We start from the raw sequence: 13,799 nt of genomic DNA, 5'->3' as shown, positions 1-13,799 counted from the left end.
ATGGACACGAGGCATGTGGTTGTGAAAAGCTTCCGCCTCCACGAGCCTAAAAGGCCACATTTCAAGTGAAAGCAGCATTACAGGACTTCCTGTGAGAAATGACACGCAGGGCAGATAGGGTTTCCCTCTATGCTAGTCCTTTCACTGAGCTAAATACAACTGTCAGCAAAAAAAGTTGTGGACTGGCTCCGTACCATCCCTGGCCACATTCACGTGTCCACGTGTTTGTGGTTAGGTGGTCCTACCCAGTAAGTGCACTGGGGCGGGCATGGGTAATGTTGTGGGACCCGTGCTTGTGGAAGGCGGAGGCGATACTGGGAAATGGACACCCAGCTGCCACCGGCATGAGGTTATGAAAAGCTTCCGCCTCCACGAGCCTAAAAGGCCACATTTCAAGTGCAAGCAGATGTCAAAAATTTGGCAGTATAGTATTGCAGCCTTTGGGTGGGTGGGTGGCTGGCTGCCTGCATAGTTGGGCTTGCATTCCATGGAATGGGGTAGTGACAACTGAACGCTGCAGTGGGACAAGGACGTCGACTGTGATTGTTGCAAGTCTGCAATGACAGGTTCATGGCGGGAGGAATCTTCGCATGCGCCAAGGATCACTTATGATGGGCACACTTTTAGGCAGTGACTTGGGAGTCAGAGATGCTTCCAGAGGTCTTCCCCATGCTGTTCCCATGACTTTTCAGCACTGTATGCATGTGTCTGATGATGTGTCACACACCACATGGCCAGATAAGGTTGTAAAATGTTAAAATGAAATTTCCTTGTGAATGCATTAGCCTTGGTTGAAAGCAATGCAAAAGTTCAAAAATGCATCAAAAACGCTACGTGTGAATGTGAGGCCCTCCCTGAGAAATGGGGTTACTCGGAGCCGGGTCGGTGTAGGAGTAGCGGAGGAGGCAGTCGTGGCCTGGACCCGGACCGTGCCCAGGGCGGTCACATAAAAAGATTTTAATGGGCTTTCAAGTAAGAGTGGTATTTTTCGACTACACCACCTACGGTTTCCTGTGATGAGCACCAGCGCTGCTTCAGTCCACTTTGGCCGGTGTTACGGGCAGCTTAGATGGAACAGCTCCCCGCAGGCGGAGCAGGCCTCAGGGCAGTGTGAGGAAGAGTGGTCGGTGCAGTGCCATGCAGGAAATAACAGGCTGAGGCGGTGTGTAGTCATCCAGGGTTTTTACTCACATTCAGATAAACTTTAGCCACAAAGCTTCCCTCTGCTACACACGGCGTACTGCGGCCACCGGGAAGGGGGTTGTTCAGCACTTTCCAGGTAGATCATGAGCACCTGTCGAGACCCCTCTGGTGTGTGTTCCTCTCCTTGGAAGATTCTCCCACTAAGTCTTCTCCTGACTGTGTGTGGTTAGAACAAGGTGTAAGGCCGGGTCCCACTGGATAAACACTGGTAGAGAGATACAGGTGGCTTAAGCCGCTCCGTCCGTATCACCCCTGGGATCCATTAAGCCTCCGGGCTTTTCCGACTGAGATGTGAAGTAACAAAGTCAGATATCGGGGGCCGGTCACCTCTCTTGCAGCAGGAATCCCTCTGACTAGGCCAGAATAAAGAATGCAGGTGGCGACTCCGCTCCGTCCGTATCCCCCTGGGATCCTTTTGCCTGTGGAGCCTATCTCCTCCGCTCCCCTCCAGGCCTTCTTAGGTAAGGACCTTGGTAGAGACAGTGGTTAACTCTGACCCGCTCCTCGTCTCAAGGCCAGAGAACGAGGACCGTGTATCTTCAGTCGGCTGCGGCCTTAAGCTGGACTCTGGCAGGTGACCACAATCAGAGACAAAGACCACAATCACAGATGAAGACCACAATCAAAGACCTTGAACTTAAGATGGCCGTAGATATAAAAGAATAATATAGATATAAAAGAATAAGTGTTTCCTAAAAGTGTGTCCTCCACCCTCACCCACTACATGGTTCCCCCTATCATTTGGTTCCCCCCATCTCCTCTATCCCGGGCCGGGGCAGCACCCTGGTGCATTTAGGCCCCCTTCAGGACAGGAGTGGTGTACACTGTGTGCAGAATTATTAGGCAAATGAGTATTTTGATCACATGATACTTTTTATACATGTTGTTCTACTCCAAGCTGCATAGGCTTGAGAGCCAACTACCAATTAAGTAAATCTGGTGATGTGCATCTCTATAATGAGGAGGGGTGTTGACTAATGACATCAACACCCTATATAAGGTGTGCTTAATTATTAGGCAACTTCCTTTCCTTTGGCAAAATGGGTCAGAAGAAAGATTTGACGGGCTCTGAAAAGTCCAAAATTGTGAGATGTCTTGCAGAGGGATGCAGCAGTCTTGAAATTTCCAAACTTTTGAAGCGTGATCACCGAACAATCAAGCGTTTCATGGCAAATAGCCAACAGGGACGCAAGAAGCGTTTTGGCCAAAAAAGGCGCAAAATAACTGCCCATGAATTGAGGAAAATCAAGCGTGAAGCTGCCAAGATGCCATTCGCCACCAGTTTTGCCATATTTCAGAGCTGCAATGTTACTGGAGTATCAAAAAGCACAAGGTGTGCGATACTCAGGGACATGGCTAAGGTAAGGAAGGCTGAAAAACGACCACCTTTGAACAAGAAACATAAGATAAAACGTCAAGAAAGGGCCAAGAAATATCATAAGACTGATTTTTCAAAGGTTTTATGGACTGATGAAATGAGAGTGACTCTTGATGGTCCAGATGGTTGGGCCAGAGGCAAGATCAGTAAAGGGAAGAGAGCTCCACTCCGACTCAGATGCCAGCAAAGTGGAGGTGGGGTACTGGTATGGGCTGGTATCATCAAAGATGAACTTGTGGGACCTTTTTGGGTTGAGGATGGAGTGAAGCTCAACTCCCAGACCTACTGCCAGTTTCTGGAAGACATCTTCTTCAAGCAGTGGTACAGGAAGAAGTCGGTATCATTGAAGAAAAACATGATTTTCATGCAGGGCAATGCTCCATCACATGCACCCAACTTCTCCACAGCGTGGCTGGCCAGTAAAGGTCTAAAAGAAGAAAAAATAATGACATGGCCCACTTGTTCACCTGATCTGAACCCGATAGAGAACCTGTGGTCCATCATAAAATGTGAGATCTACAGGGAGGGAAAACAGTACACCTCTCGGAACAGTGTCTGGGAGGCTGTGGTGGCTGCTGCCCGCAATGTTGATCGAAAACAGATCAAGCAACTGACAGAATCTATGGATGGAAGGCTGTTGAGTGTCATCATAAAGAAAGGTGGCTATATTGATCACTAAGTTTTTTGGTTTTTGTTTTTGCATGTCGGAAATGTTTATTTCTAAATTTTGTGCACTGATATTGGTTTACCTGGTGAAAATAAACAAGTGAGATGGGATTATATTTGGTTTTTATTACGTTGCCTAATAATTCGGCACAGTAATAGTTGCCTGCACAAACAGATATCCTCCTAAGATAGCCAAATCTAAAAAAAAAACACTCCAACTTCCAAAAATTCTAAGCTTGGATATTTATGAGTCTTTTGGGTTGATTGAGAACATAGTTGTTGATCAATAATAAAAATAATCCTCTAAAATACAACTTGCCTAATAATTCTGCACACAGTGTAGTGTTGAATGGTGAAGTAGGGTCCTGAGAGATGCTCCATCCTTACCTGGAAGAGGAAATACCACACCTCGAACTGAGGTGCAGTACCCTTGTGGCGATTGAACCCTCAGGGGTGCCACATGAACATAGCCCAAGGTGTGGAGGAGTATTTATGTTTTTGGTTATTTATTTTGCTTTATATACGTTGTACATGTCATGGAAAGGATGTTCCTTAACATATTTCCCAGGAAAATCCATTTTGGTTTAGTTTTGGTATGTTTTATTGTGAGTCCGTAAAAGTGGCGTAATACCTCTGACAACGTTTTTGACAGAAGTGACCTGGGAGTCAGAAATGCTTCCAGGGGTCTTCCTCATGCTGACCCCATTTCATTTGAGCACTGCTCCCATAGATTTGGGCAATTTTTAGGCCCTCTGCATACCGCCGGGAGGAGCCGCCTGAAAAATGCTCGAGCTTCCCATAGACTTACATTGGGCTCGTTGCTCGGGTCCAGCACCTGAGTATTCCAATTTGATCGACCCAAGCAATGAGTACCCGAGCATTTTAGTGCTCGCTCATCACTAATCACTGTAACTTTTTTTGATTGAATATAAAAACTTACCTCTATTGAGTAGGTGATTAATTGTGTAAAACCGTTTTACAAGCAGGTAGGCTGCTCCTGGATCAGGAAGCATGCTCCATTCTAAAACTGTGGCTAAAACATTCTCCTTGTAGTGCATAGGACGTTCTATGAAATAAAAAAATAAAGAAAAAATAAAGTACAAAATAATTGTATTCACTTTTCTTGTTCACAAATGTTAGTGCAGTATCAGTTGTGCTAGGAAACTTCAGCATTTTTCTCTTTATAGGGTCTGTCCACAATCTGGGCAACTACAAGGACATTATTTTTCCCTTAATTGTATATATTTTGGGCTAAAAACATTTTTTTTATTGCAATTGAGTTTCAATATTTTTTTCAACTATTTTGCTTTTATAGCTTTAATGCACATGGTTGGCTGCAGAATAAATTATCTATGAATCTGGCAAGATTTGTAACTCTTATGTTTTACATCTGAAGTCTGATTCATGATTCCAAAATTCAGCTTAACTTAGATATGGTCATAAATCTGCTTAAAATTGTGTACCAACGATGAGTTATTGGTGAATTTGTGATGCTGTGCATTTCAGCTGCATTTTACATTTCTAGCAAAGTGGATGGAATTTATAGGAATCTCATGCCAATTGTGCTTTTTACTCAGTGTAAACTGACCTGCGGTGCGTGTTTCAAATCCTCAACATGTCAATTTCTCTTGTGGGTGCACTGAGGTTTCTGTGTAGATTTTCCCCATAAACTTGCATTAGATAGGGAAAATCTGCAAGTAAAAAATGCAGAAACTCATCAAAAACGCATGTAATCCACACATGAAGTTTTATCAAAGTCAAACACCAGAAAGTATAAAAAAACAGTTTTTTTTTATAGCGTGACGTACCTCCAAAGAAAGACAAAAAACTCCATATCAAAAATGGAATGAAAATGTATATAAAAAACTCGCTGAAAAAATTAATGGAAAAAATGTCAGGTACCTCAGGACAAAACCAGAAGTGAAACAATCCAAGGAACGATAGCACTCGTCCGAGTTTTATGCTGGCTACTCACCAGTGTGAGCGAACCCTATAGGTCATACTGGATCACAGAGAAATGCAAAATGGTGGCCTTGCCTGATTCAAGAATTCTGAAGCTAATATTTTTTTGTGACTTATAACATAACACCTTCAAAGTCTACATTTTTTGTCTGGTCATGGTGGACCTACATTAAATCAGCCCAGTGTTATGGCTGATTGGCATATGATCTATTTTTCTCATTTACATAACTGTATAACTGGAGATAATCTAAGCAAATCTGTTTCCATTAATTAGTTCTAGGTTAAAGAAAACCAATCAGCAAAATTATGTAATATAAAGTAAATACATGGTTGCAATGCTGCTCTGTCTTTACTTTACATTACAAAATTGTGCTGTCAGGTTCTCGTTAATCAAGGAGACATACAACTAATTTCACTGAAGTAATATGATAACTGTAGCTTTCTTCCCAAACAGTCATATCACTTACCTAAATCCCAAGATACGCAGTTTATCCATGTGTGAAGAAACATTATCTACTTGTGTAGTTTGATCCAATGGGTTATGACTATGTACATGTTGTGACAGTGTCACTGGTTTTATATGTGAGGGGAGGTATGTGTCACTCAGGATGCTCTCCTGTGTGAACTAAGACTTACTTTATTTTTCTGCCAGCATGTTATACAGTGGGTACAGAAAGTATTCAGACCCCTTTAAATTTTTCACTCTTTGTTTTATTGCAGCCATTTGGTAAATTCTAAAAAGTTCATTTTTTTCTCATTAAAGTACACTCTGCACCCCATCTTGACTGAAAAATAACAGAAATGTAGAAATTTTTGCAAATTTATTAAAAAAGAAAAACTGAAATATCACGTGATCATAAGTATTCAAACCCTTTGCTCAAACATTCATATTTAAGTCACATGCTGTCCATTTCCTTGTGATCCTCCTTGAGATGGTTCTACTCCTTCATTGGAGTCCAGCTGTGTTTAATTAAACTGATAGGACTTGATTTGGAAAGGCACACACCTGTCTATATAAGTCCTCACAGCTCACAGTGCATGTCAGACCAAATGAGAATCATGAGCTCAAAGGAACTGCCCAAGGAACTCAGAGACAGAATTGTGGCAAGGCACAGATCTGGCCAAGGTTACAAAAGAATTTCTGCATTACTCAAGGTTCATAAGAGCACAGTGGCCTCCATAATCCTTAAATGGAAGAAGTTTGGGACCACCAGAAGTCTTCCTAGACCTGGCCGTCCAGCCAAACTGAGCAATCATGGGAGAAGAGCCTTGGTGAGAGAGGTAAAGAAGAACCCCAAGATCACTGTGGCTGAGCTCCAGAGATGCAGTAGGGAGATGGGAAAAAGTTCCACAAAGTCAACTATCACTGCAGACCTCCACTAGTCGGGTCTTTATGGCAGAGTGGCCCAACAGAAGCCTCTCCCCATTGCAAGACATATGAAAACCCGCATAGAGATTGCTCAAAAACACATGAAGAACTCCCAGACTATGAGAAATAAGATTTCCTGGTCTGATGAGACGAAGATAGAACTTTTTGGTGATAATTCTAAGCGGTATGTGTGGAGAAACCAGGCACTGCTCATCACCTGCCCAATGCAATCCCAACAGTGAAAGATGGTGGTGGCAGCATCATGCTATGGGGGTGTTTTTTTTACAGCTGCAGGGACAGGATGACTGGTTGCAATTGAAGGAAACATGAATGCGGCCAAGTACAGAGATATCCTGGATGAAAACCTCTTCCAGGGTGCTCTGGACCTCAGACTTGGCCGAAGGTTCACCTTCCAACAAGACAATGACCCTAAGCACACAGCTAAAATAACAAAGGAGTGGCTTCAGAACAACTCTGTGACCTTTCTTGACTGGCTCAGCCAGAGCCCTGAACTAAACCCAATTGAGCATCTCTGGAGAGACCTGAGAATGGCTGTCCACCAATGTTCACCATTCAACCTGACGGAACTGGAGAGGATCTGCAAGGAAGAATGGCAGAGGATCCCCAAATCCAGGTGTGAAAAACTGCATCATTCCCAAGAAGACTCATGGCTGTACTAGCTCAAAAGAGTGCTTCTACTCAATACTGAGCAAAGGGTCTAAATACTTATGACCATGTGATATTTCAGCTTTTCTTTTTTAATAAATTTGCAAAAATGTTTACATTTCTGTTTTTTTTCAGTCAAGATGGGATGCAGAGTGTACTTTAATGAGAAAAAAAATTAACTCTTTAGAATTTACCAAATGGCTGCAATGAAACAAAGAGAGAAAAATTTGAAGGGGTCTGAATACTTTCCATACCCACTGTATGCTGGTAGATTTACTCTGTTAAAGGGTGTGCGGTTTTATGGGAATGGCAAAGAGGGCGGGACGCCATTCCCCCTACATCCCCTCAGGGTGTGGCTGAGCAATGTGTAAAAGTTCAGTCCTGTTTTTTTTCCTGTGAAGTGTGGTCTGGAGAGGGAAGTCTCCAGACAGTATTGTGGAAGCTGCAGAGCTTGTTACCTGTGAAGTTTATGCTGCCGAGAGCGGGCGGAACCCGCTCAACTATGGACTGAGCTATACTTTGTTTTGTTTTTCCATTTAACCCAGAGGGGTCTTGTTTATTTTTTCTGCGAAACCCTGCACGAGTTTATGCCAGACAATAAACCAGCAGAAAGGTAACCTGAGAATGTGTGTCCTGAGTCTGCCTCCTGGAGAGCCGAGCGAGTCGTCTTGCCACAGTTGGTGTGAGAGTGCATGCAGGATTCCAGGAACATGTGTACCTGCCACAAAGACCGGTGGATGTCCTGGGTGAAGGCTGCCAGACAGCCAGAGAAGTCAAGCAGCATGGAGGAGCTCGTTAAGCACCTGGTCCAGGCCCAGCAGAGCATGCAGCAGCAACACCTACAGGCCCAGCAGAGCAAACAGCAGCAGCACCAGGAGACAACCAAACTGTTGCTTCAGCAAATCCAGTTGCAGCAAAAGTTGCAGCAGCAGCACCAGCAAGAGGCACAACAGCAGATACAGCTTTTGGCGGACGCCATCCAGAGCAGGGCGGCCGCCCCAACCCCAGGGCCGACTGATGATTCTCACGTCAGGAAGGCGGTAAGGTGGGCCATGCAGAAGATGACCCCTGGGGATGATGTAGAAGCATTTCTGACTGTTTTTGAGAAGGTGGCTGATCGGGAGAGACTTCCACCAGCACAGTGGGCAGAGGTTCTGGCGCCATATTTATCGAGTGAACCCCAGAAGGCGTATTTTGACTTGGCGCTGCAAGATGCTAAGGAGTATCCCAAACTAAAGACAGAGATCTTAGCATGTCTGGGAGTAAATATGGCGGTGAGAGCCCGACGAGTTCATCACTGGGCGTATGCTAGCGACAAACCCCCTTGCTCGCAGATGTTTGACCTCCTGCATCTAGTTCAGAAGTGTCTACAACCGGAGTCCTCCACTTCAGCCCAGATGGTTGAGCGGGTGGTGATTGACATGCATTCCCTTCCAAAGCCAGTACAGACCTGGGTTGCCCAGGGTGATCCCCAGAACACAGATGACTTCATCGGCCTGGTAGAGAGGTGCCAGGTAGTCGAGAGATCTCTTGTGAAACCGAATGCAGTCACTTCTCCCTACTGGGATACCCAAAGGGGGGCGGGTTCACCACGGAAGGCGTCTAGAGCCACCACAGGGGGGCGTCCCACTCCCACTGAAGGTGCCGTTAGAACAGTTGGTAAACATATAGTTTGCTGGCAGTGTCACAACCCTGGACATGTAGCCGCCAGGTGTCAAATATCCCCTGAGTCCATGGACTGCAGCCTAGGTAGACGGGTCTCCTATTATGCCTATCCAGCCTGTAGCGTGGACTGTCAACCCGGTGAGGGGCCGCAGGCGTGTGCAGTGTCTATTAATGGAGTAAAAGTGCTTGGGCTGTTGGACTCCGGGAGTCTGGTGACCTTGATCAGAGCATCCCTTCCCCACCAGTTGATCCCTTCCAAAACCCTGGGCGTTTGGTGCATCCATGGTGACGCCAAGGACTATCCCGTGGCCACAGTAACAGTGGGGACAGACTGTCGTGCCCAGTCCCATGAAGTCGGGGTAGTAAAGGACCTGATACATCCCGTCATATTGGGCCATGATTTTTCCTTATTCTGGGACTTGTGGGGGAAGGGGACTGGACTAAGTAGCATGGGGAAAAGCCAGGTCCTTGAAGAAGAACCCCTGACGAAGTCTCAGAGGGAGGAGTTCCCACTTTGCGCCCTTGTCGGTGATGAGGGTGAGACGGTGACCGAGGAGGCCGACCTCCCTGCGTTAGATATGTCCAGAGAGAACTTTGGGACTGCTCAAGTTCGAGACCTGACCTTAAAAGGGGCGTTCGACCAGGTTACTGTATGTAATGGGGTTGCCCAAGAGCCGGGGGCCGACACCAGATTCCCCCACTTTGCAGTGCAGGGGGAGTTGCTACATCGGGTGGCCAAACTGAGGGGTGGTGAGATAGTGGAACAGCTGTTAGTGCCGGGGCCATACTGATGGCGGGTGCTAGATATGGCCCATTCACATGTTCTGGGGGGACACCTAGGGGTCGAGAAAACTCAGGAGAGGATATTGAGAAGGTTTTATTGGCCAGGGTGTTATCGAGAAGTTCAAAACTATTGTAGGTCCTGCCCCACCTGCCAAATAACCGCTCCCTCCTCCCACTTCCGTAGCCCCTTAGTCCCACTACCTGTGATAGAGGTTCCCTTTGAGATGATTGCCATGGACCTCATGGGCCCCTTAGTTAAATCAGCTCGGGGCCACCAATATATCCTGGTCGTCATGGACTATGCGACTCGGTATCCGGAAGCGGTTCCCCTAAGGAACATGTCCAGTAAAAGTATAGCCCGAGAGCTGGTCCATAATTTTGCTCGGACAGGTCTACCAAAAGAGATTCTGACAAACCAAGGAACCCCCTTCATGAGCAAGGTGAAGAAGGAGCTTCGCAGAGTCCTTCAGATAACTCAGCTTCCGACCTCGGTTTATCATCCACAGACGGAAGGCCTAGTAGAACGCTTCAACAAGACTAGAGATGAGCGTTGTTCGACTCGAACTGTTCGCCAATCTCAAATTCGAGCTGTATTGGGCGGTGTTCGAGCCATTCGGCGAACACGAACGATTTGAAAAAAAATCGGCTGTTCGAGGTTATGTTCGATAACTGTTCGTGCACCAAAATCATAACTGGATTTTTTCTCAGTAATGATGAAAATTAATGTTAATACGCAATTTGAGTGTACAGCGGGGCTGGGGGAGGGGCAGGGGATGGATCTCTGCAGGAATAATGGAGATCTCCATTTTTTTTTTCTCTTTCCTGCATTTACAGTGGGGAGGTGCAATTTGTCAGCCTATCAGCAGCGCACACACGGAGCGAAGTGCTTTTTTTCACACAAGCAAGGGCATGTGTCATTGGCAGTGTATGTCACATGTCTTTGCCCTATAAGACCCAGCCATTTTCCCCATCACCACCATTTTCTTACTGCTGCAGTTGCGTGTTAGACGGCACCGCTGTTGCTGTGTGCGCTGTACCTTGTTAATTTCAAGCCAATTTTCGCTCAAATCTACAGATAGCTTGAGAGTAGGGAATAGTTGTGATTGCATTCCTTTTAAGGACTAGGTTACAGCATTTCCTACGACTTTTATCAGGCAGGTCTGTGCTCTTAAATAGATAGGTTGTGGGAGTAAAGACTAATTATAATTGCAGTCCTTTTCAGGACTAAGTTACATCAGTTCCTATCAGTTTTTGCCAGGCAGGTCTGTGCCAGTGCTGTGCAAGTTTTTTTCACAGCATTTGGCTAAATCTAGCAAAGCTAATGCTTTTTGGCCTATTGCAGAGTGTGTTAGTCAGTGGAGTAGCCTATCTGTGTTGCAAGCTACACCACCTGTGTATAGAATACCAATTTTTTTACTGCACCTAGTGAAGTAAAACCTTTTGGGCATAGCATCATTCAATTTGTCCATCTATACAGACCTCCATCAGGTTGCAAACTGAATATAATTTTTTTCTGCATCTACCTCTGAAAAAATATTTGGGCTTCTAGCTGTGTGTGGGACTTGTTCTATTAGTCCATCTATACTGACCTCCATCACGTTGCAAATTGAATATAATTTTTTCTGCATCTAGCTCTGAAAAAATATTTGGGCTTCTAGCAGTGTGTGGGACTTGTTCTATTAGTCCATCTATACTGACCTCCATCAGGTTGCAAATTCAAAATAATTTTTATCTGCATCTAGCTCTGAAAAAATATTTGGCCTTCTAGCAGTGTGTGGGACTTGTTCTATTAGTCCATCTATACTGATCTCCATCAGGTTGCAAATTGAATATAATTTTTTTCTGCATCTAGCTCTGAAAAAATATGTGGCTTTCTAGCAGTGTGTGGGACTTGTTCTATTAGTCCATCTATACTGACCTCCATCAGGTTGCAAATTGAATATAATTTTTTTCTGCATCTAGCTCTGAAAAAATATTTGGCCTTCTAGCAGTGTGTGGGACTTGTTCTATTAGTCCATCTATACTGACCTCCATCAGGTTGCAAATTGAATATAATATTTTTCTGCATCTAGCTCTGAAAAACTATTTGGCCTTCTAGCAGTGTGTGGGACTTGTTCTATTAGTCCATCTATACTGACCTCCATCAGGTTGCAAACTGAATATAATTTTTTTCTGCATCTACCTCTGAAAAAATATTTGGGCTTCTAGCAGTGTGTGGGACTTGTTCTATTAGTCCATCTATACTGACCTCCATCAGGTTGCAAACTGAATACAATATTTTTCTGCATCTAGCTCTGAAAAAATATTTGGCCTTCTAGCAGTGTGTGAGACTTGTTCTATTAGTCCATCTATACTGACCTCCATCAGGTTGCAAACTGAATATAATTTTTTTCTGCGTCTACCTCTGAAAAAATATTTGGGCTTCTAGCTGTGTGTGGGACTTGTTCTATTAGTCCATCTATACTGACCTCCATCAGGTTGCAAATTGAATATAATATTTTTCTGCATCTAGCTCTGAAAAAATATTTGGCCTTCTAGCAGTGTGTGGGACTTGTTCTATTAGTCCATCTATACTGACCTCCATCAGGTTGCAAACTGAATATAATTTTTTTCTGCATCTACCTCTGAAAAACTATTTGGGCTTCTAGCAGTGTGTGGGACTTGTTCTATTAGTCCATCTATACTGACCTCCATCAGGTTGTAAATTGAATCTAAAGTTTTTCTGCATCTAGCTCTGAAAAAATATTTGGCCTTCTAGCAGTGTGTGGGACTTGTTCTATTAGTCCATCTATACTGACCTCCATCAGGTTGCAAACTGAATATATTTTTTTTCTGCATCTACCTCTGAAAAAATATTTGGGCTTCTAGCTGTGTGTGGGACTTGTTCTATTAGTCCATCTATACTGACCTCCATCAGGTTGCAAATTGAATATAATATTTTTCTGCATCTAGCTCTGAAAAAATATTTGGCCTTCTAGCAGTGTGTGGGACTTGTTCTATTTGTCCATCTATACTGACCTCCATCAGGTTGCAAACTGAATATAATTTTTTTCTGCATCTAACCCAGACAATAGTTTTGGCCTAATACCACAGTTTGGCCACTCAGCTCTGCTCGGTTCCCATCCATTGTTTTTTTGTGCAAACAACTCCAGAGTTGTGAATTAGTTAACCACCAAAATGAGTGGAAAAAGGCCTGCTGCTGGTGGAAAGGGGAATAGGCGTGTTGGGAAGGGGAAAAAAGGTTGTGTCCGTGGAGTAGGTGTTAAAGCAACAGTAACATCTGCAGAAGAAAGACCATCTTCCAGCAAAACTAAAATGTCTACTTCTTTTAGCGGACAATGTGATAAGATCCCTTTCTTACGGCCACGCCAATCGCTACAAATTCCAGATGAGGCACAAAAACAGCAGGTGCTTCAACGGATATCAAGTGCTCCTTTAAGTGGGCTCTCCTCCACATCAACTTCAACATCACAAATACTCCAGTCCTCAGAGGTGTCACCCCAATCGCACTTGCTTCTTCACAGCTCCCAAATCTCCAGCTGCCCGTCTGAGTATGAGGTAGAACAGATGGTTGAGTCTGCAGAGCTGTTTACTCATACTATAGCCTGGGAATCAGAGGTCGGCTCTAGCGCTTCTGTGAATCCCGACGAGGAAATGATCTGCACTGATGCCCAGAATCTTTATGAGTCGGATCCAGGACCAGACGCAGAAGGTTCTGACCATAATGTAGACCCTCATTCGAAAACTGTAACTCCTGTTGGTGGAGACAATGAGGAAGACGATGATGAGACTCAAATACCTGATTGGAGCGACAACTTTAGTTTTTTGTCAGGGCAGGAACAGGTTGGCTCTGAGGACGACGGGTGTGATAAAACACAGGGTGATGATGATGAGGTTGGAGATCCCACTTACTGTCAACCCACAGTCAGCCAAGAGATGAGGTCAGCAAAGGAGGTGGAGGAGGATGCTAGTGACGACGAGGTCAGGTTGCGCCTTCCTTGTCAGAGACGTAGTACTGGAAGCACGTCAACAACTGCATCCTCAAACACAACTCTGCCTCTGACCACAAGTCGTGGTGGCTCTTCAGGTGGCATGGGTGCTAAGCCT

At 44.8% G+C, this 13,799-nt stretch overlaps 1 protein-coding gene across 4 annotated transcripts in view; it reads right to left on the bottom strand.

Moving 5' to 3' along the window:
* ARAP2 (ArfGAP with RhoGAP domain, ankyrin repeat and PH domain 2) overlaps window positions 1–13,799 on the bottom strand; it is a 593,408-nt gene that overhangs the window by 122,928 nt on the left and 456,681 nt on the right. For all 4 annotated transcript variants that reach the window (XM_073646268.1, XM_073646261.1, XM_073646254.1 and 1 more), the window contains one exon: window positions 4,188–4,313. In XM_073646268.1, coding sequence (XP_073502369.1) covers window positions 4,188–4,313 — 126 coding nt within the window. The remainder of the gene's footprint in view (window positions 1–4,187; window positions 4,314–13,799) is intronic.

Source organism: Phyllobates terribilis, unplaced genomic scaffold, assembly GCF_046119375.1.
Source record: "Phyllobates terribilis strain yellow unplaced genomic scaffold, ASM4611937v1 Scaffold_1__5_contigs__length_1240528914, whole genome shotgun sequence".
In the NCBI taxonomy this organism is placed as follows: domain Eukaryota; kingdom Metazoa; phylum Chordata; class Amphibia; order Anura; family Dendrobatidae; genus Phyllobates; species Phyllobates terribilis.
This window is presented reverse-complemented; position numbering and strand designations above follow the sequence as displayed.